The sequence below is a fragment of the Heloderma suspectum genome, chromosome 6 (genome assembly GCF_057233095.1).
Source record: "Heloderma suspectum isolate Gila_16-S chromosome 6, 16-S_ref, whole genome shotgun sequence".
NCBI classification, from domain to species: Eukaryota; Metazoa; Chordata; class Lepidosauria; order Squamata; family Helodermatidae; genus Heloderma; species Heloderma suspectum.
In genome coordinates this window covers 695,488-718,121 of record NC_139463.1, presented here as the reverse complement: position 1 = coordinate 718,121, position 22,634 = coordinate 695,488, and the positions used below count along the sequence as shown (strand labels likewise).

The following is a 22,634-nucleotide window of genomic DNA, read 5'->3' as shown; positions in this document are numbered from 1 at the left end:
GCGGAGCTCTACTGCTTCTGCCCGAAAAGCCGCCTCTCCGCTATCCCGCTGAAGAGGCGCCTGGTCAGCTGCCTCTGCTGGAGCCTGCTGGGCCTCCGTCTGCATGTGCGCACATGGCAGGGCAGCCCCAAGACTGGGCCACACGCAGGGGCCCCTGGACAGCCAGTGTTGTCCTCAGGACTGCTCCCTTGCACCCTGGAGCTGTAGGTGGCTTCTTTGCCGTGAATAAAATAAAGAGTTTGTGTTTACTGCTGAGACTCCTCCAGGCTGCCTTCCTTTTGAGTCAAGGGCGCGGGAGATGAATGTGCGCTTGTGTGGATGTGCGTGCAAAGTGCAGGCCCTGGGTTAGAGCATGCCACACTCAGGGAGCCGCCCTGGAGCTTCTCTCTTGGTCCTGAGTGGGGACAGGCACGTGGCATCACCTGGCCCCACCAAATGTGGGGCAACCCCCCGAGCCAGACTTTCCAGAGGAGCCCACTCCCACCCCCCTCCCATGGACCTGGGCTGGTCTGGATTTGGCCAGGCCGCAAGAGCTACTCCTGCTGTCTTCCATGCCCTTGGGGAAGGGGTGCTGCATTCACCTGTCCTCTGTTCCTCCTGCTGCTGCTGAGAACTGGAGGCAGTGCAGCTACTGTATCTCTTGGGGGGCAGCACAGGGGCACGTGGGGCTGCTGGGCTCCTGGGCCCTGACCCCAAGCCTGGGCCGTCTGCCCTCTCTTGCTGGTCCGCAGCCCCAGCTGGCCTGGCTTCTCCATTGTGTCCGATGCTTCAAAGCCCCGCTTCTCCTTATGGCTGAGGTGCACGAGGTGCTCCCCAGAGAAGAGGGGGATGTGCTTTTGCCAAGGGAGGAAAGGGGGGGGATTCCTCCACAACAGTTCCCCCTCAAGCTGTGCCAAGCCCCCACTTCTTCTCAATGCCAAAACGGAGGCACAGTCAACCACCAGCACTCCTAGCCCAGCCCCGTCTGGCCAGGGACTCGACAGCCTTACAGTGCAAATCCTTCCTTGATTTATTTGGGGCAGAGGCATCTGTCCGTGTGCAACAGGAGAAAGGGTTGCTGGGCTGGACTGGGCTTCCTTGGACTGGTTCAAGCGGAAGTGAGCAGAAGCCAAAAGGTCTGAGGCCAGGAGTTGCAGACAGACAGTGGAAAGGCACAGAGGCGGGCAGAGCACTGGCCATGCCGCTTGCGTGCCCCTGGTCAGGCCTGGGCCCGGCCCACTCTGCAGCTGTTCCTGCTGTCCGTGTCCGGTCCCAGGGAAACGAGTGGTGCCTGTTGCCCAGGCTCTGCCAAGTTGGCAGGAAACAGGCCAGGGAGCAGAGCAGCTGGCAAAGGGCTCCCAGTGGCCTTGTCTCGGTCTGCTCTGCCACCGCGGCAGCAGCAGCCCTACGGTTAGGCCTTCTCTGGGAACCCCGCCTGCCCCTTGCCGAGAGCCCCTCCCTTCAGCTGGCCCCTTGAGCTTCCCTGCGTCCCCAGCGGAGGCTGCAGCATGGCTGGAAGGACTCCCTCGCCTACACACGTTGCTCCAAAGGTTGGTGCAGGATGTTTCAGGGCTCTGACTGGAAAGAGGAAGACCCGTCACCCTGGCCTGCTAGTCACCAAGGCAGCCATAAGAAGCCTCTCCTCGGAGGATCCCTTTGCCCCCTGCAGCCACCCGCTGGCGTCCTGTGCTCCCAGTGCAAGGGCAGCCGTGAGCCGCCCCACTGGTGCAGGGCAGCAGAGGAATGCTACTGACCCTGCGGATGGTGTAGATCCAGTTGAGGTAGGCCTGGACTTTGGTGTAGACTCCTGGGGTGCTGGGGCTTCCACAGCCATGGCCCCAGCTGACGATGCCCAGCACGTGCCATTGCTCCTGCTCGTACATCAGCGGCCCCCCACTGTCTCCCTGGGTGGGAAGACAGAGCGGCCGCCGTTGCTTGCCAGCAGTGTGCAGGGTTCTGTGTAAGAGGTGGCCGAGACCCAGCCGAGCCCCTCTTTGCTCAAGTGTGTGCAGACAGAAGTCTGGGAGGCCAACAGCTCTGCAGGTCAAGCAGCCCTCCCAATTTGCCTGAAAGGCTGGCTGAGCCTCGTCCCATCCCATGTCAGCCCCACCCACACTCCAAGCTCAGCTCAGCATCACTGTCCTGGTTCTTAGAAAAGGGGAGCAGGTGCATCCCCCAAACCTCCCCTGCTGGGACTGCTGAGCTGGACATGCAGAGCAGAGGTGAGGCCTTTGACCTTTGCTTACCTGGCAGGTGTCGGCCCTGCCCCGATTGCGGCCCGCGCAAAGCGTCTTTCCCGTGACCTCCCCCTGGTAGGCATCAGCTACGTTGCAGGTGCTGATGCTGACCAACTCCACCTCTGCCTGCTGCAGCATCTTGGACAGCTTACCTGTGAAAGGGACAAGCCTTACATTCTGGTCCTGAGTGTGGAGGGGGAGGAAGCCCATTTATGAGGAGGGGCTTGAGCTGCCGTGGCCCAGAGGCCACGTTTCATTCTGAAACGTTCCGGTTGCCCATCCCAGCACCCCCACTCCCAAATGTATGGTCAGAGCTGTTTGTTCCCAGCTGGCCCTCCCCTTGGGGTCCTGCTCCACTAAGACTGCACTGCCTTTGAGGGGACCGCCCTGCAGCAGAGCACCCACAATCCCTTCATCTCACATGGGCTGGCAAACGTTTCTGTGTTGTTGAAGCAGACCTGGGGCTGCCTCAGCTGGGCTGGCACTTGTCTACCTGCTGGTCTCTGTGGCTGGTCTCTCTGGGGAGCTGCACCCAGATGGGGGACACTGCTGGAGCTCTGGGGCAAAGGCAAGTGTCTTATTGAGAGCTTTGCTTCCTCGCTTGGTCCTAAGGGAGCTGCAGCCAAGACCCAAATGCCTGGCCTGGCCTTCCACCGCAGAAGAGGTGGGATCCCTCTGCTCAGTCAGGAGAACACGCACGCGTGGAAGCAAACTCACCGTTCTGCCTGGTGTGCCCCCAGCCTGTGACCCACAAGGAGGCTCCGGGGGCCGTTTCCTGGTCAAAGAAGGGCAGGCAGATGGGCTTCACAGACGTGGCTGCAGGGAGAGAGGGAGAGATTGGAGTTCGCAAGGGGGAGCCCTGAACGCCACGCCAGGCCTGCAGGGGGCTCAGTCTGGCAGGGGCGACGCATTCCTGTCCTAGCTGAGCGGGCTGGCCAGAGACACGAGTGGCCACCTGTATGTGCACTTGAGGGGGGCACAGCTCCATTCATGCAGCAGCACCTTGGGCGTGGCTGTTTCCCCAGCCAGTTCCCTTTGTTCCCCGGCTCAGGGGCCAAGAGCGACACTCTCTTACCTGGGGCCCTCAAGGGGGCTTGCAGCTTGACCAGGGCAATGTCTGTGTCTTTGGGAAACATGGACTTGATGTCGATGACAAAGACCTTCTCCACAGGAACAGCCGTGGCGCTTGAGAGGGTTTCAGAGCTGCCTTTCACCTGCCACTGCTCAGTCAAGAGGTGGTTCCTGAGAACAGACAGAGGCTGCTGGTGGGTCCTTCCCCTCTAATGGCAAGAGGAGCGCTAAGCAGGACACAATCCGGCTGAACATCAGGAGAAACTTCCTGACTGTTAGAGCAGTATGGCAATGGAACCAGTTCCCCAGGGAGGTGGTGGGCTCTCCCACACTGGAGGTGTTCAAGACGAGGCTGGACAGCTATCTGTCAGGGATGCTCTGACTTGGATGCCTGCAATGAGCAGGGGGTTGGACTCGATGGCCTTGTAGGCCCCTTCCAACCCTACTATTCTATGATTCTATGAATCCGGGTGGCTGGCATGGGCAGGAGGGCCAGGGAAAGGAGATCAGCTGGCTGGGTTGGTTCCTGGGCCCTGAATGGCCATTTGGCCTGTGGGAACTGGCAGGTGAGTGGAGCTGAGCACCATCACTGACTCACAGCTGCAGCCCAGCTCCTGTTAAAGGAACAGGAGCAGGAGCCAGTGCAAAAGCTGGCAAACTTCATCATGAGCTGGATCTCTGATGTGGATGAGAGCAAGAGAGCTTCCCTGCAAAGTGCCTGCTGGGACACAGAGAATCTGAGAAACTCTCTATCCCCAGCTTGTCAGGATCCGAGCCCTCCCCAAATGAGAACACAGAACTGGGGGAGGGGCGCGGAGGGGGAGTAGAGGTCCTCCACAAGCTGGGAGTCATTCTCCAAACCTGCATTTGTTGCAAAAAGGACCCTGGGACCTCACCCCCAAAGCCCCAGGATGCTTGAGTGCCCCCAGCACCTGCCCCAGACTACAGCCCCCTCTAGGTAACAGCCGAGAGGAAGAAAAAGTAGCAAAGGCAGCCAGATGCTGGCTGGGCCAATGAGAGCAGGACCCAGGTATCGCTCTTGTGGCAATTCCACATGCACAATATGTCAACAGTAAAGGTTTGTATACATGTATGGTAGCTAGTATGCATCTGGAGTGATTGACAGGCGAGTGCGAGGCGGGGTTTGGCAGTGGGGGCAAGAATGACAGTTTGGCAAGTGGAAGAAAGGGGGCGTGGCTGAGTTTGAACGAATGCAGGGTGATTGGAGGACAGCTCGGGCAGAAAAAGGTGGGGGGCTTCTAGAGGGTCAGATCAGTCTGGGGGTAGATAAGTCTGAGATTAGATTGGGAGAAAAGAGTGGGAATATCTAGTGAGATAGTCTGTGGGTTAGAGAGTGTGTCAAATGGTGTGAGAGGTTTTGAATACAGAACTAAAAGCAAGAGTTATATTGTGCAGTTTATAATATTGCCTTATTTTAATCATCATTCCTGATATCTTTTCCTCATCCCAACCCAGTTCCTATTTCCAGTCCTATTGTACCAAATAAGCCTGCTTTGTTTTCAATTTTAAAAGACTGTTTCCTTTTTAGTTGTTAGGGAGGGTTTTGAGGAATTTCCCCCACACGCCGGCTGCTTGGTCTGTGCTACCCAAAAGGAAGAAAGCCGCTCTAAAAGGGTTCTTGGTGGCAACAGTTGAGAGAGTGGTGAAGCATCACAATACACCAACGGAGGGCTGTGGGTGAGGGCCTAAAGGTGGCCGTGTGAGGACAGACACTGACCAAAGCACCTGGCCTGGTGACTCGAAGTAGGATCGTGAGGTGGTCAAAAAGGCCTCAGGTCCTTACAGCTCTCCAATGTCAACAGCCGTTTTGAAAGTCCAAGTAAATACCTCTTCCCACATAGGGGGTACCCCTGTCCACATGTTTATTGACACTCTCAAAGACCTCTAATGGTTAGTGAGAGCAGGACTTACCTTTGCAAAAGCCATGTTGAGTCTCTTTCAGCAAGACTTGTCCTTCTGTATCGGGGTGCTCAATCTGCACCCCCCAGGCCTTTACTGTGCCCCCCATGGGTGCCCTGACTCCATCACCACTGCCCAATCTCCCCCGCACTTGTACTCTCCCTCCCCCAGAGATCCTAATACAGAAAGGGACACGCCATGCCTTGTTGTGGCTGGGCAGGGCAGCTCCGCCCAAATGAAATCGCACCCTGAATGGTGCCCCCACAGATCCAGCCACTCCCCCTCTGGGTCTTCAGGTGAGCTGGCTTTGTGGGCTGCAGGCTGCTGCTGAATCGAGGCTGTATGTGTGGTTACTGTTCTGTAATTACAGTAATAGTGTCGTCATACTCACTGGAGCAGGAGAGTGAAACAAGGAGGCCGGAGAGGCACTGCCTGCAACAAAGAGGGCCGGTTGAAAGCAACTGCCTGGTGTTGGTGGGTCAGGAGGCTGCACAATTCTGCCTGCCTCACGCATGCAAGGAGAGCTGTACGAGCCCCTGGTCACCCTAGATCACCATCCCTTTGCCTCCGCCCTGACAACTAAAACAGTTTGAATCACGCTGGGCCTTGTGCAGCCTTCTGTGGGCACAGCAGAGAAAGACCGTTGCCCCCTGGGCTTGGTCACGTTTTGGCCACTGAAAGCCAGGTGGCCCCTGAGCCCCCTGCCCTGCCCTGCCCTGCCCTCCCCCGGCAGGCTCATCTTGGTGGGGCTGGCCAGCATTGGGCTCCTCCTTCCTGCACCCAGTCCTGCTGACCTGCTTGCAAACACTTCTGTTGTGCCACCACAACAGGTGCGAGGGGCGCTTGCACACCTTCTTGTTGTGGCACCATGAATGTATTCGCGGCGGGCCCTGCTGGGCCCCTGGCAGCTACCTGTGGAGGCTGGGTGCTGGCTGGAACAAGAGGGATGAGGTGCAGGGCCAGGGCAGCCCGCAGCCGGGAGGCTCTGTGGCCTTCTGCAAGGCACTCGCCCTCTTCTGTAAGGGGCAGGGAGGGGAAATACGATGGCAGGGCGTGAGTGCGTGTGGGGGGAGGATTAGTCGACGAATGTTCTGAAGGCAGAAGCCAGGCCCTGCCCCCCCTCCCAGAAAGCAGCACCCCCAACCCCGCTGCTGTGCCTCACCTTCCTGAGAAGTCTTGCCAACGGAGCTCCTCATGCTGCAGAACAACCTCTGTGAGAGGCAGCCCCTGTGTGTTGTCAATCGCCACAGCCCTGAAGGTGGGGGCACTGCAAAACAGGCCAGGGGCTTGGTGACAACAGTGGCATGATCCAGGGGCTTGTAGCCTCCCCCCGCAAACACTTCCATAGGTGTAAGGGACACCAGAGGGCAGGTAGGCCACCCTCTGCCTTGCAGCTGGATCTGCTGGGCCTGGCACACGGTTTGGAGGGCTGCAGTCAGACAGCAGGTGACCAGAGCGCGGTGCATTTCCAGAGAGGCTGGCTGGGGAAGGGAGTCTTATGGCTGAGCTGCTCACACATCCGCTCCCCCTGCCCTCACTGCCACTGCTCCCCAAGAAGGATCCTGCTGTACTCAGTGATGAAAGAGAGGGAGATATTGCAAAGCCTCCTCTCCATAGAAAGAAGTGACTTTCTTTCTTGCTTGGCCTGGCCCTGGCCCTGGCCCTGGCCCTGGCCCTGAAATGGTCTGACTTGGAAGCAGCTCAACACACTCAGAGGCCAGAGAAATGGACTTTGCATATGCTCAGAGGCACATTTCTTTACTTCTCATATTCCAGGGCTGAAATGGGATCTGGGTCTAAGTTCTGGCTCAGATGAAGGATTCCCCACCACCCCCAGATTTGTGTGCATGGACTGACTTCATCATGGCACTAGCAGCTAACTTCAGGCCCTCCCGTGGTGGTGGCGGCGGGTCCCTGTTTGCCAAAGGCAGTCTATTTTGCCATTTGGAAAGGAGTTGCTGGGGATGCCTCCTTCAGTTTTGTTGATGCGCATAACAGCCCCTTCTCTGGAGGAGGCACATCTTCCTTCTGGTGCAAGTGCAGATGCATCCGTGCAGATGGACACAAGATGCCTGCCTCCCATACTCCAGAAACCGACCCAAACAGTCCATGCACTCGAGTTGGGCAACTATGCCCAAAGCACTACTAGGTCCACTGTGAGATTCTTGGCTGTGGTTCTATGCACAGTTAGGGTGCGTCCACGTGAGGCCTTCATCCTGCCATCGCCCTGCCTTATTCATGGAATTTTATGGAAGTCCAGACGAGATTGTCTTCATCTTGTAATCCTCCCATGTTTTCCCTCCATTTCTTCTACCTTTTTTCTTATCACAAAAAAAAATTATAAAGAGGAAACAATAGGATTACTGCACAATGCCTTTTGATCCGTAGTTCTAGGAGCCGTCTGTCTGGAGACATCCTTACTTGGGAGTATATCCCATCCCACTCTGTGGACATCACTTCCAAGTAAACAAGCCTGGGATCAAGCTGCGTGCGTTCTAAACTGCTACGATCAGTTTCACACTCTCGGCTGCAGAAAATGTGCAGGTGATTTACCTGTGGGCCAGGTGCAACAGGACAAGGACAGACTTCTTCAGCAGCATGTCATTGCAGGGGGAAGGGGGCAGCTCAGGCAGTGATGCATGGGGTGAGAACAGTGTGCTAGGGTGCCCCTGCTTTCATCTGGGAAACGTAGGAGGATCCAGAGCTGAAGGACCAGAGGTGGTTCCAGATGAGGCTTTTATGGTGCCCTCTCTATGCCTCATTCATGGAAAGGTCCAGATGACATCTTCTATGCAGAACCCTCCCACAGAAAATCCGTTAAGGAGGAAGTGACAGAGGAGCCACGCAAGGCCTTCTGATTGTCCGCACGAGGAGCCCTCCATCTGGAAGCCTCCTCAGTCAACTAGGAGCCTTCCCTGGCTGCTCTGTTTGCTGCAAGATGGTGCGGGGCACCAAAGTGAGGCAAAATCTGCCTGTCCGTGTCTCTCAGAGACTCCTCACTATGCCTTAGAAGCCTGGCAGAGAGACAGAGATTGGCAGTTAGGCTGGATCTGGCTGGGCTGAGATGCTGCAGCCAAAAACGGCAGCTGTGGGGCTGCAGCAGTTGCTGTCAGGCAGCCAGCCCCAGAATGCAGGCTGCCGTGCAGAGAAGGAGACAGCAGGGACCCACAGGCGGTGGCTGCTGCATTCCAATTGGGGGGGGAGGGGGGCTGCTCTCTCATCCCTGCCCCCCCATCACTGCAGTCCTGGCCAGAAGGAAGCACATTCTGGGGGCTGCACCTTGACCAGAAGAGGGCCGTCGGGGGAATGACTCCGTTTGCATGGCCTGCCCTGGGTTTAGCTGCTCGGAGAAAGGGAACAGATGCATTGAGCTGGTGACGGAAGTCACCAACCACCCCTGCTTGTTTCTGCTTGTGCTGCAGCTGTTAACAGCTCGGGATCGGGGGGGGGGGCATTGTGTGGCAAAGCTGTGCCTGCCATCAGCTTGATGACTGGCAGGGAGAATTCCAGCATGTCCCAAGTGAGACTGTGTTGTTCTAAAACTGAGGGATTCTGGGAAATGTAGTAGGCATAGCGGAGAATAAAATTACCTGATACCAAGGGAGGACAGCTGAGTCCCCGACCCCCCTGTCCTTCACTGTTGTGCAGAAGAAGGGCTTTTGGCAGGTTTGTTGTATGTGTCTGTGTGGGGGGGTGGAGACCCACTGCACCTGCTGGAGTTCTTTCTTTGGCACAACTAGGAAGGATCCTGCCCTGTTCAGCCACAATGTGGCTGGATGCTTCTGCAGGACATCTGTGCTTAGGAAGGCAGGGTGGTGGTGGGGAGACTTTGACTCGGCCTTGGCCTCAGGGCCATCTGCCCATACCTGCTGTAGCCCATCTGCTTGCATGCTTCCTTGGCCATGGTGAAGTCAAATGCATCATGGCAGGCCCAGGCCCAGTCGCCTGTCTCTCTGTTCCGCACTTGCAGGCTTGATCTGTCGCAGGAGAGGCGAACTGGAGAGAAAGAAGCAGAGGAGCAGGAGGCAGTCAGTCCGTGGCTTCCTGGCCTGGAGTATCCTTGCTCCAGCAACAGCTGCAGGCCCAGAGACCTGCTTCCCTCCCTCTGGGGCCAAGCCAAGGACTCACCTCCCACTGGGGGGCCATCAGGCACCTGCTGCACACAGCCGGCTTCATCCTCCCCCCAGGCACAGTCGACTTGCCCATCGCACAGAAGGTTGAGGGGGATGAACTTGAAGGTCTGGCCACAGAAGAAGTAGTATGACCCCACCGATATCTTGACTAGGAGGAGGAGAGCAACAGTGAGTGACTTTGGGGGGGTGTCCTAGGACACTCTAAAGTCTGGGGAAGGGCTGGAACCCCATGTAGACTCTCTGGAAAGCCTGGCTGGCCCCACACCTTGATGCCAGCTGAGAGGCATGTGACATGATGCATGAACAGGCCGGGGCGCGTGGCCTGGCATGGCTGGGTGGGATGGGTCCCGAGGGGGAATGCATATGTGGGCGCTGCTGGCTCTCTCTGCATCTCGTGTTTCAAAGCAAAGGCAGCATGGGCGAGGGGGTGGGGAGGGGCTGTCAGCAGAGGCACAAGGAGGCCTGCCTTGCCTATGCAGGGTGCACGCCCTTACTGAGGAAGGCGACTGCAACGAGAGTGGTGACGCTCAGGAGGGCTGCAATGACGGGGACGCCAATGTGCAGGAACGCTTGCTTGGCTGTCGGAGCCTCTTGCATGACAGAAACATCTGTGAACACAGAGAGAAACCGTTGGGGTGAGGCTGTAGTAAAAATGTAACCTAAAAGCCATTGTATGTGTCTTAAGCAGCACATAGTATTGTGAGAGCTGCGCATGCCTGGAATGAGTGAGCAGTAACCCTAAGATAAGGTAGCCAGGCAAACTGCTAGCAAGCAATCAAAGCGACACGCTAGCTAAGGAATGCAAACTGAGGTGATAAAACTAGTGCAGGAGTTGCCCAGAGTCGACTCTGCTTTTGAGCGTGAGCTCCTTTGTTGAACTGTTTGCAAACAATAAAATCGAGTTGGACCCAGCCTGAAGTGGACTCTCCTCTTTGGGGCAAATTGGACTAGCCTCCAGGGGGTGACACTAGCATTTTGTGCAACCATCTGGCGAGCTAGTCAGGAGTCCCCTTGGACCACCCTGGGGTCAAACGACAAGACCAGCGAAGGTGCCCATGGGGCGCGCCAGACTGCCTTTGAGGTCTGCCACGGCACCAGAGAATGGGGGTCAGGACACCCGGGAGGTTAAAGGCGTGGACTCCATTGATTGAGTCAACCAGGCTGAACGGGTCCAAAGGGACAGCACCAGGGTGCTGGGCGGAGTAAGTATTTGATTTCCCTTGTGTCTTTCTGTTTGAGTTGCCTTGGAGCATCTGAGGTTTGTCAGGCTCCGTGTGTGGTTTTGAATAGAGGTAGGCACAATGGGGTCAGGTAGCTCCCGTTAAGGAAACTCCGCAACCCCACTGGAATGCATGCTCAAGAACTTTAGGAAGTTCAAAAGAGATTTTAGAGTTAAGATGGCCAAGGGTAAATTGACCTTCTTTTGCCAACTGGACTGGCCAGCATTTGGAATTAGTTAGCCAGACATAGGATCCTTCGATGTAAATCTTGTAAATGCTGTATATAAAAATGTGGTGAATAATGGGCAATGGGATCAATTCCCCTATATTGATTGTTGGTTGAATTGGTGTGGAAAGAATCCCCCTTAGTTACGGAAGTGTAAATGTGTAAATGTGTTACTGGCAAAGGACCGCAGGGGCAAGAGACCCCGGGTGCTGTCTGAATCAAGTAGTGAGATAGATTTGCCTCAGGGAAAGTGAGGTTACCAGCATTTGGATAAGTGCCGACCAAAATCCACTCAAGGCAAGAAAAGGTTGAATATAAGTCTTCTCCCAAAAGAGGGTCTATGACCCCCCTGGCAAAGGCGAAGTGCAGGATGAAGGGGCAGGATTGCAGCTTGAGATCGATAGGCATATGGTCAAGGAACACCTAATTACTTTGAATGAGCTCAAATCTCCAGGGCCAGATGAACTGCACCCTAGAGTCATAAAGGAACTGGCAGAAGAACTCTCAGAGCCGCTGTCTATTCTCTTTGAGAAATCATGGAGGACGGGGGAAGTGCCAGATGACTGGAGGAGGGCTAATGTTGTCCTATCTGTAAAAAGGAGGAACCTGGGAACTACAGACCAGTCAGTCTGACATCAATCCCTGGGAAAATTCTGGAGCAGATCAGAAAGCAATCCATCTGTAAGCACCTTGAAAACAATGCCGTGATGACTCGAAGCCAACTCCTGCCAGACAAATCTGATCTCATTTTTTGATCAAGTCACCTCCCTTGTAGACTGTGTGAATGCTGTAGACATCATATACCTCGACTTCAGCAAAGCTTTCGACAAAGTGCCCCATGATATCCTGATGAGCAAACTAGCTCAAAGTGGGCTAGATGAAACAATGATCCGGTGGATCCACAGTTGGCTACAGAATTGGACTCAAAGAGTGCTTATCAATGGGACCTTCTCAAACTGGGGAGAGGTAACGAGTGGGGTACCGCAGGGCTCAGTCTTGGGCCCAGTGCTCTTCAACATTTTTATTAATGGCTTGGAGGAGGAGGTGCAGGGAATGCTGATCAGATTTGCAGATGACACAAAATGGGGCGGGATAGCTAATACTTTGGAAGACAGAAACAAAATTCAAAGTGATCTGGATAGACTGGAGCGCTGGGCAGAAAACAACAGAATGACATTTAATAGGGACAAATGCCAAGTTCTGCACCTAGGAAAAAGAAATGAAAAGCAAAGTTACAAGATGGGCGATACATGGCTCAACAAAACTACAAGTGAGAAGGATCTTGGAATTGTTTTCGATCACAAGCTGAATATGAGCCAACAATGTGATGTGGCTGCAAAAAAGGCCAATGCTCTTTTGGGCAGCACTCATAAAAGCATCGCTTCCAAATCCCGGGAAGTACTAGTTCCCCTCTACTCAGCACTGGTTAGGCCTCATCTGGAGTACTGTGTCCAGTTCTGGGCACCACACTTTAAGAAGGATGCAGACAAACTGGAGAGGGTTCAGAGGAGGGCAACAAAGATGATCAGAGGACTGGAAACAAAGCCCTATGAAGAGAGACTGAAAGAACTGGGCATGTTTAGCCTTGAGAAGAGAAGACTGAGGGGAGATATGATAGCACTCTTCAAGTACTTGAAAGGCTGTCACAGAGAATAAGGCCAGGATCTCTTCTCCATCATCCCAGAGTGCAGGACACGGAATAATGGGCTGAAGTGACAGGAAGCCAGATTCAAGCCGAACATCAGGAAAAACTTCCTGACTGTAAGAGCAATACGACAATGGAACCAATTCCCTGGGGAGGTGGTGGGCTCTCCCACACTGGAGGCCTTCAAGACGAGGCTGGACAGCCATTTGTCAGGGATGCTCTGACTTGGATTCCTGCACTGAGCAGGGGGTTGGACTCGATGGTCTTGTAGGCCCCTTCCAACTCTACTATTCTATGATTCTATAACCAGTGCTGAGTAGAGGGGAACATCCAGAGGCCTGTGATGTGCTGCAGCTGAGTCCTGGGTGGGGTCCTGGAAGTTCCAGCAGATAAGCCTCAGTCCTCAGCACATTGCTGGAATAGCCTCTTTATATCAGCTCTGTCCCCTGATTGCCTGGCCTGGCCTTGGCCTTGCCAGACCTGTGAGTAGGCCCCAGATCAACTTGTGATTTAATATGGACTTTTCTTTGCCTGTTGCTGGGCTCCTTGTGTGAACCCTACTGGCTTGACCCTTGACTGCTTTTGACTCTGCATTAAAACCTCTTCCAGCCTTGATCCCCATGCAACCAGGACAGAACTTATTTTCAGTGTCGAAACTCAACCGTGGGATGTGTGAAGAAATACAAAAGAAGAAGGGGCCACGTCTGTGCCTGTGCAAAGTGCCTTTCCCAATGCCACTGAGTAAACCCAACCACCACACACACGTCGGGGATTAGGAAGAAGTGGGTTGCAGGTGGACAACATGGCTTCCTTGCAGGTTGGATCCCCCTGCCCCAATCTTATAAGCTAAAGTATTGACCTCGGGGCAATATAAAATACCATTTTTAGTTTAGTTTTAAAAACTAGAGTGTAATTTTCGCAAAGTGTACATTGGGGCCGGTATATAGGCAGACGTTACAGACCCAAAGAGGCACAAACTGCCCACTGCTTCTCTTGAATCCCCACTCATTGTCCACTCCCAGGAGGCTCAACTGACCAAAATCCCCCTTTACATTTCCACTCGCTAGGGTATAGTGTGGCCCAGTAGTTGATCCATGCACCCCCTTGGTTTTTAAAGACCCTTCTAATTTAAGTGGCTACAACACAAATTGAGGGAAACTAGCCAGGGGCATCAAACTCAGAGAGGCTTGAGAGGGAACCCAACTCTACCAGCATGAGGGGAGCCCTAGCGGATGACATATCTCAGCTCCAGCGACAAAGTGTTGAGGTAAGAAGGTAAGCAGACAGGTGAGTTATGTACCAGGGCAGTTCAGCAAGAGGGCAAGGAGTCGAAACCAACAAACATCCCCATCTTGAGCTTCCAGAACTTCAACTTCAAAGCCCAATAAACCAGACCAGTTATGAAAGCAGAAAGCTGGCAGAGGTGTGGGGGCCGCTACCCACTGTTTTGCGCCAAGTGCCACAGGCACAACTATCTGCCCACTGGACAGAAGTTGTGTGTGTGGTACAATGAGCTCCTGGCCCTGAGGGAAGGCGTCGTTCCTTTGCAGCCCAGGTTGCAGCTCTGCAGAAGCTAAGAGAAGCGGTCTTTGGGAGAGGCCTCAGGGACATCCCAGTCCCAGGGTGGTGGCTCCTTTTATGTCAGGGAGAATGAGGGACTTGGGGAAGAAATGTGTCCCTCTGAGGAAGGGGTCTCGTTCTTTGGGGGACAAACTGATGCCCTCTCACAGCAAGGATATGCCTCCAGGGCGCTGGGACAGGGTTCCTTGGTAGTGGGCAATTCAGCCACTGGAAACACAGAGAGATGGTTTGTGCTGGGAGCATGGACTTCCTGGTGGCTTGCTATCCTAGCATGAAGGTAGCAGCTGTTAGCCTTCTCCTAGATAGGTTGGTGGTTAGTGCTGGGGAGAATTCCGTGGTCAGCACCAATGACATGAGGAAATGTAGTCATGGAGGCAAAATTTGGGTTGCTTTGTAGGATGCTGAAATCCAGGACCTCCAATGAGGCTTTCTCTGAAATGCCATTTTGTAAGCCACCACAGAACGTACGTTGACAGGTGTCCATAAATATGGCAAATAAAAAAATAGCCACCTGATCCAGGCGCAGGGCTAGCTAGACAGGTGAAGCTGAAGGAGCATCTCAAGGCCTGGGTGAGGTGTTGGTGTTGGGAGGAGGGATTTGCACTGGGGAATATTTTGCAACAAGCGGGGCCTACAGACAAAGGACAGGCTCCACTGACCTGAGCTGGAACCAGACTGCTGGTGCTTAACATCAACAAGGTTGCAGAGTAGTTTTTAAAGTCACCCATGGAGGAAAGCTGGCAGGAGCCGGAGAGTGTCCAGTCTCAAACACCCGCAGGGGATGAGGGTTAGCATATTTCTGATCATTTAGACAGGGTTGGAGTAGAACTAAGCAATGAAGGTATGGTAGGGCATGCCAGCCGGCCGGCCAGCCGGCCAAACGGCTGCAGGGAAGCAAGGGACACAGGAGCTGCCTTGTACCGAGTCGTACCATTGGTCCGTTCAGCCCAGCACCGTCAACACTGGCTGGCAGCAATGGCTCCCCAGGGTTTCAGGCAGTGGCCTTTCCTGCCCTCCCTGGAGATGCAGCTGGGGAATCAAACCTGGGACCTTCGGCATGCAGAGCAGGGGCTCTCCCGCTACGCTACAGCCCTCCAAAGATTGGACAGGCGAATCTGTTTTGTGCAGTTCAGGGCCATTTAGGAACAGAGGCAGCTCCTTGTCCTGAGCCAGAGTTTCAGGAAGGATTCTTTCCTAGCCCTACCTGGAGATGCTGGGGAAAAGCTGAAGGGGAAGATGTACATGCCAGAGACATTTGGAGAGGGACACCATGTACGGGCATTTCTGTGCTAATGCCAGAAGCCTCCGAGCCAAGATAAGGGGTTGGAGTGCTTGGTTTTAATGGAGAGCAGAGATACAGTGGACACAATGGAAACCTGGTAGAATGGAGAGAATCAGGGAAGGGCATACTTTTATATTCCCCTTCATGGGTCACTGCCTTGTTGTGGCGAAGGGGCTTGCGTAACTCAGTGAAGCCATAAGCTATGCCGTGCAGGGCCACCCAAGACGGACAGGTCATGGTGAAGAGTTCTGACAAAATGTGGTCCACTGGAGAAGGAAATGGCAACCCGCTCCAGTATTCTTGCCAAGAAAACCCCACGGAAGGTATCACAAGGCTAAAAGAGATGACGCCGGAAGATGAGCCCCTCAGGTCGGAAGGTGTCCAATATACTACTGGGAATTTCCCAGCAGAGGGAATTTCCAAGTCGCGCCAGAAAGAGTGAAGTGGCTGGGCCAAAGCCGAAAGGACACTCAGCTGTGGAGGTATCTGGTGGTGAAAAGAAAATCCGATGCTGTAAAGAACAATATTGTTTAGGAACCGGGAATTTCAGATCAGTGAATCAAGGTAAGCTGGAGGTGGTCAAACATGAGATGGCAAGATTGAACATCGACATCTTGGGAATCAGCAAACTAAAATGGACAGGCATGGGAGAATTTAATTCAGGTGACCATAATATCTACTACTGTGGGCAAGAATCCCTTAGAAGAAATGGAGTAGCACTCCTGGTCAACAAAAGGGTGGGAAAAGCAGTACTGGGGTACAATCTTAAAAACGATAGAATTATCTCAGTACGAATCCAAGGCAAACCATTCAACATCACAGTAATTCAAGTCTATGCCCCAACCACTGAGGCTGAAGAAGCTGAGGTTGATCGGTTCTATGAAGACCTACAACACCTTCTAGAACTAACACCAAAAAAAGATGTCCTCTTCATCATAGGGGATTGGAAGGCTAAAGTAGGAAGTCAAGAAATCACCGGGACAACAGGCAAGCATGGCCTTGGTGTACAAAATGAAGCAGGACAAAGGCTAATAGAGTTTTGCCAAGAGAACACGCTGATCATAGCAAACACTCTTTTCCAACAGCACAAGAGGCGACTCTACACATAGGCATCACCACATGGTCAATACCGAAATCAGATTGATTATGTCCTTTGCAGCCAAAGATAGAGAAGCTCTATACAGACAGTCAAAACAAGACCTGGAGCTGACTGTGGCTCAGATCATGAGCTTCTTCTTGCAAAATTTCAGCTTAAATTGAAGAACGTAGGGAAAACCACTAAACCATTCAGGTATGACCGAAATCATATCCCTTATGAATATACAGTGCAGGTGAGGAATAGATTTCAGGGATTAGACCTGATAGACAGAGTGCCTGAGGAACTATGGACGGAGGTCCGTAACATTGTTCAGGAGGCAGCAACTCAATCCATCCCAAAGAAAAAGAAATGCAAGAAAGCCAAGTGGCTGTCTGATGAGGCTTTACAAGTAGCTCACGAAAGAAGGGAAGCGAAAAGCAAGGGAGAAAGGGGAAGATATATCCAACTGAATGCAGAGTTCCAGAGAATAGCAAGGAGAGCCAAGAAGGCCTTCTTAAATGAACAATGCAAAGAATTCGAGGAAAACAACAGAATGGGAAAGACTAGAGATCTTTTCAAGAAAATCGGAGATCTCAAGGGAACATTTTGTGCAAAGACAGGCATGATAAAGAAGGCAGGGACCTAACAGAAGCAGATGACATTAAGAAGAGGTGGAAAGAATACACAGAAGAACTATACAGGAAAGATCTGAATGTCCCGGATAGCCATGATAGTGCGGTCACTGAACTTGAGCCGGACATCCTCGAGAGTGAAGTCAAGTGGGCCTTAGGAAGCATTACTAACAACAAAGCTAGCACAGATGACGGTATTCCAGCTGAGCTATTTAAAATCCTGAAAGATGATGCTGTTAAAGTGCTGCACTCAATATGCCAACAAATTTGGAACACTCAACAGTGGCCACAAGACTGGAAAAGGTCAGTTTACACTCCAATTCCAAAGAAGGGCAATGCCAAAGAGTGTTCAAACTACCGTACAATTGCGCTCATTTCACATGCCAGCAAGGTTATGCTCAACATCCTACAAGCTAGGCTTCAGCAGTATGCGAACCGAGAACTACCAGAAGTACAAGCTGGGTTTCGAAGATGCAGAGGAGCTAGAGATCAAATCGCCAACTTTCGCTGGATCATGGAGAAAGCAAGAGAATTCCAGAAAAACGTCTATTTCTGCTTCATTGACTACGCTAAAGCTTTTGATTGTGTGGATCACAACAAACTCTGGCAAATTCTGAAAGAGATGGGAGTACCAGACCACCTTACCTGTCTCCTGAGAAACCTGTATGAGGGTCAAGAAGCAACAGTAAGAACCAGACATGGAACAACCGATTGGTTCAAAATTGGGAAAGGAGTACGACAAGGCTGCATATTGTCGCCCTGCTTATTTAACTTATATGCAGACTATATCATGAGAAATGCTGGGTTGGATGAATCACAGGTCGGAATTAAGATTGCCGGGAGAATTATCAACAACCTCAGATACGCAGACGATACCACCCTAATGGCAGAAAGCGAAGAGGATCTAAAGGGCCTCTTGTTGAGGGTGAAAGTGGAGAGTGCAAAAGCTGGTTTGAAACTCAACATTAAAAAAACGAAGATCATGGCATCTGGCCCCATCACTTCCTGGCATATGGAAGGGGAAGAAATGGAAGCAGTGACAGATTTTATTTTCTTGGGCTCCAAGATCACCGCAGATGGTGACTGTAGCCATGAAATTAAAAGACACTTGCTCCTTGGGAGGAAAGCTATGGCAAACCTAGACAGCATAGTAAGAAGTAGGGATTTCAGAGAATTCCGCCATGGATCTCAGTGAGGCCGAGTGTATTCAGCCCCCCAAAATCTGTGGTGGAACGTCCTGCCGCCCCCCCACGAATCCCCCCCGGGACGAGACTTACCTGGGGCGGATGTTCCGGAAGGCTGCAGCGGCGGTTGCGGCGGCGGCTGCAGCGGCTGGTCTTCCAACCGGCTGCTGCCACTGCCATTTGCAGTCTGGAGGGTTGTTTTTTTTTTTTTTTTACAGAAACGTGATTAGCTACGTAAAGATTTACGTAGCCTATCATGGCTGGGTTAAACAAAAAAAAAAACGCGCACGCAAATGGCGGTAGCTACGGCCACCGCCATTTGCGTTCCTTATTTTTCGCCGTCTTAGTCTACGTAAATATTTACGTAGACTCTTACAGTGAAAATAAAGGGGAACGGGCTATTTAATTTAATACGTAAATATTTACGTAGGCTAAAACGGCAAATCAAAAAGGGACGCAAATAGCGCCCGCTATGCTATTTGCGTTCCCCTTTATTTTCGCCATAAGAGTCTACGTAAATATTTACATAGACTAAGACGGCGAAAAATAAGGAATGCAAATGGTGGTGGCTGTAGCCGCCGCCATGTGTGTACACGGGTTTTTTTTGTTTTGTTTTTTACCCAGAGCCCTCTGTGGCTGTAAATCCGGCTGCGGACGGCTCTGGCCTGGGCCTGGCTGGCTGCTCCATGGAGCTGCCATGGAGCACAGCTGGCTGTCGAGGATTCCGGGGGGGAGGGACAGAACGCCTCCCCCCCCGAACATAATCCGCGGAAAGGTAAGTGACTTTCGTACATCCCTAGTAAGAAGCAGAGACATCACCTTACCGACAAAGGTCTGTGGTGGGGACCTTTGTAGGCCCCTTCCAACCCTACTATTCTATGATTCTAAGATGTAATGATGGCCACCAACTTGGATGTCTTTAGAAGGGGATTAGACAACTTTGTGGAGGATAAGGCTGTCAGCAGCTGCTGGTCATGATGATTCTGTTATTATTCCAGTATTGGAAGCAGGAGTCCACTGAATACCAATTGCTGAGGAACCTGACTGGGAGGGGGCTACTTTGCTCATGTGCTGCTTGTGGGCTTCCCATTGGGGCTTCTGTGTGAACAGAATGCTGGACTAGATGGGACTTTGGCCTGATGCACCTGCAGGGCTCCTCTGATGTTCTTACCTCTGGCGTTGAGTGGCTGCTCAGTGTCCTTGTCCTGAAAAGCAGAAAGAGAGGCCATCAAGAGGGAGAGGCCATCAGGGGCAAGGCAGCCAAGAGAGCCAGGGAAAGGGCGGGCTGTGAGGGAGAAAGGCGCTGGCTCCAGGGTGGGGCTCATGATGAAGTGGAGCAATCCAAGGGGCTCCTTGGGTCAGTTTAAATCTCGGGCAGAAGCTGCAGTGGAGGGATGGAGGGAGGGCGGAGCATAGCTCTGGACTGGTTGTGTTGGGTACTGGTGGGAGAAGCAGCCTGGCTTGCTCTGAATATGTTGGACTAGCAGCAATAGTATTTTATTTATTTATTTATTTATTGCATTTATACCCCGCCTTTCTCCCTCTCGCAAGGAACTCAAGGCGGCTTACATTATCCTCCTCCTCACCATTGTATCCTCACAACAACAACCCTGTGAGGTGGGTTGGGCTGAGAGTCTGTGACTGGCCCAAAGTCACCCAGTGAGCTTCCATGGCCAAGTGGGGACTAGAACCCGGATCTCCCGGCTCCCAGTCCGTCACTCTCACCACTACACTACACTGGCTCTCAGTGTATTGGTTATTGGAAGCCAAGAATCATGAGCCCGTGGCAGCAAGTGTTGGTCACAGCAGGGCAGTGAGCGAGAATACTCTCTGGACTCGTTTACTGGGTTGTTGTTTGAAATGTGGATGTTGTTACATCCACACCCTGCACTATGTTTTCACTATAGGCTGTTAACCATGAACAACCTAGGAAGAGAAACCATGATTTATTGTCGGGTTGCGAACTCTGGGTTGTTTGTGGTTAACAACCCATAGTTAAACCATAGTGCAGGCTTTGCAGCAATATCCCACAATTCAGCAACAACCCATGATTCATTACCAGCTCATGCTCAACCTGTACTCTGGGTTGTCGTTACATGCGAACCAGTCCAGAGGGCACTCTTGCCCACTTCCAGCTGTGACCAGCACCTGCTGCTGCAGCCTTGTGATTCCTGGCTACCAATAGCAAGGAGGTGCGAGCCAGGTCTCCCCCTCTCACCTCATGCAATGCCAAGTCCCCTGGACATCAACTCCTTGCCCCAGAGGGAGGCCACGCCCTCCATTTTCCACATTGTACCCCAGGCCCACGTGGATCAGGCAGGTGGTTGAGCAGCAAGCTGCAGCTTCTTGGGTGCTGCCTTGTTCCAGCTTCACTTTGGCCTGGGAGGCCGTTATTGGGTCTCCCGCTTCTCTCCATCATGGGTTCTTGTTGCCTGAGCAGCAGGGAGGAAGAGGAGGAGGAGGAGCAGAGTGGTGGCTGGGGGCAGAGCGGGGGGAGCTCTGGAGACAAGCGCTCCAGAGAAAAGCAGGCAGGGCTGCTGCTAGGAGACGGCGTCAGCTCACCTGCAGCAGGCAGGCCCTGGAGCACAGAGGTGTTTGCACACCACCGCAAGGCGCAGGAGGGATGCCCCCACCCTTGGGGAGGACAGCCCCCTTCCTGCTCACCAAAGGGCCCGAGCACATCCTGCTCAGACTGGCTGCTCAGCAATGCCAAGAGCCTCTCCAGCGCTGCTGCTGCTGCAGAAACAGCACATCGATCATTGCTTTAGGGTCCCTTTTGGTCCTGGGCGAGAGCATTCATTTACCTGCTGGTTGCAACCCTTGGATTCTGCCGTGACAGGTGAGGCCTGGCATTTGTATGTGAGGCCCATGTTGATGCCAAACAGGCACCTGAAGGCGGAACACCGCCACCACCCAGCATGGGAGAACAATCTGAATCCATCTTGATGTGGTTTCTGACCTGGGCTTGGCCCTGAAGCCACCTGGATGGACAACTTCTGCAGGGAGGGGGCAGGGGGCGGGTGACCCCATGGCTTCTCCTGGTCCTCTCAAGTGCTTTCAATCCCAGCATCAGCCACAGCCATGCTGCCCTTCTGGACCAGCTGGGTGACTGGGAATTGGCTGGCTGGCACGGCACTCCACCAATCCTGTCCCTGCATGACAGCTCGCTTCTGGAAGGTGGTACTGGGAGACTTGTTGGCCTGCAGGTCTCAACTTTTGTCTCCCAGGCTGCTTGACATCTACATGAAGCCATTGGGAGGACCTATGCAGAAATTCAGAGTGAGATGTCATTAGTATGCTGAGGACTTTCAGTTCTCTCTCCCCTCATCACTGGAGTCATGTGAGCAGCCGATGTGCTGAATAGGTACCTTTGAGTCAGTAATGGGCTGGATGAGGGCTAATAGACTGCATGCCAGTCCACACAAGATGAAGATGCTATTGGTGAGTGGGTCAGCTGACCAGGAAGGAGGTGGTCTCATTTAAGGACCCTACCATGGAATGATCACGGTTGCAACCTGAGGATGCTCTTAATTCTGCCCTTGCTTTGGAGGCACACGTGGCTTCAGTGGTACTAGAAACAGCACAGCCACAGCTATCTGTGCCCTAGTAACATCTGGAACTGACTGCTGCCGTGTCTTGTGTGTCAGGCTGCCCATGAACATTGCTCAGCAATTTTGCCTGGTTCAGGATGGGAAGCCAGATTATTGACTGGAACTGACCAGCTGGAACAAAGTTTGCCCACAGGGAACATTTCCTCCTGGCTCCCCGTTTGTTTCTGGGCACAATTCAGGGTGCTGGCTTGGACCAAGAAAGCCCTGAGCAGCATAGGGCTGGGGCAGCTGAAGGCACACCTCCCCTGTCTGAACCTGCCCATTCTTTAAGATCTTCATGGGGGCTCCAGGTGGCCCTGACTTCAGAAGTGGGGCAGGTAGATAGGGGGTGGGGTTTTTAGTGATGCCCCCGTTTGTGGAATGTTCTCCCCAGGAGACTCCGCTGACACCTGCTCCACTAGCCTTAAGCTGACTGTTGATGACAATTTCATTTTCTTGACCTTTCAATGGGCTCTTGCTGCTTATACTATTTTTATTGCGTTTTAGTTGTTATTGTTTTACTGTGGTTTAAACTGGTATTTTTACATTGTGTTGTTTGCCATCATGCTGAAAGGCAGAATGCAAATGTATAAACAAACAACGCGCAGAGAATAACGAAGGAAGGGCCTGGGTTTGCACGGGAGCTGCTAGCTGGGTGGGTGGCTGAGTTCCCGCTGGTGATTAATTAGCTGCTAGCATCCCTTATTTCTACGTCTCTTGTGCCAAAGCTTCATTTTGTGTCGTCCCCAGGAAGGCAACCTGCCTGTGCAGACAGACATAAATCAATGCCCAGACCCCAAATCTGGGGCCCAGAGAGTCTGACCCCCCCGCGCCCTACGTGGAGCGGGCTGACCTG

The 22,634-nt window shown here is 53.0% G+C and overlaps 1 protein-coding gene across 1 annotated transcript; it reads right to left on the bottom strand.

Annotated features, from left to right (window-relative positions):
* Positions 1 to 1,589: 1,589 nt before the first annotated feature.
* TMPRSS4 (transmembrane serine protease 4) lies at positions 1,590 to 22,078 on the bottom strand. Its single transcript, XM_084807091.1, has 14 exons — positions 21,931 to 22,078; positions 20,853 to 20,924; positions 20,562 to 20,750; positions 20,065 to 20,114; positions 19,360 to 19,393; positions 9,835 to 9,948; positions 9,336 to 9,488; positions 9,074 to 9,203; positions 6,370 to 6,474; positions 5,562 to 5,639; positions 3,292 to 3,458; positions 2,934 to 3,032; positions 2,226 to 2,368; positions 1,590 to 1,883 (listed from the first exon to the last, which is right to left on the bottom strand). The coding sequence occupies exons 1-14, from the start codon at positions 22,076 to 22,078 to the stop codon at positions 1,590 to 1,592; spliced, it is 1,776 nt and encodes a 591-aa protein (XP_084663217.1).
* Positions 22,079 to 22,634: the final 556 nt, after the last annotated feature.

Excerpts from the sequence above, each read along its gene's own strand:
- TMPRSS4 (XM_084807091.1), bottom strand. The coding sequence starts at position 22,078 with ATGAAGATCTTAAAGAATGGGCAGGTTCAGACAGGGGAGGTGTGCCTT. Across the intron at positions 20,925-21,930 it reads GCCAGGAGGAAATGTTCCCT|CAGCAGCAGCGCTGGAGAGG; the intron begins GTGGGCAAACTT and ends CTGTTTCTGCAG. Across the intron at positions 5,640-6,369 it reads TGGCAAGACTTCTCAGGAAG|GCAGTGCCTCTCCGGCCTCC; the intron begins GTGAGGCACAGC and ends TCTTTGTTGCAG.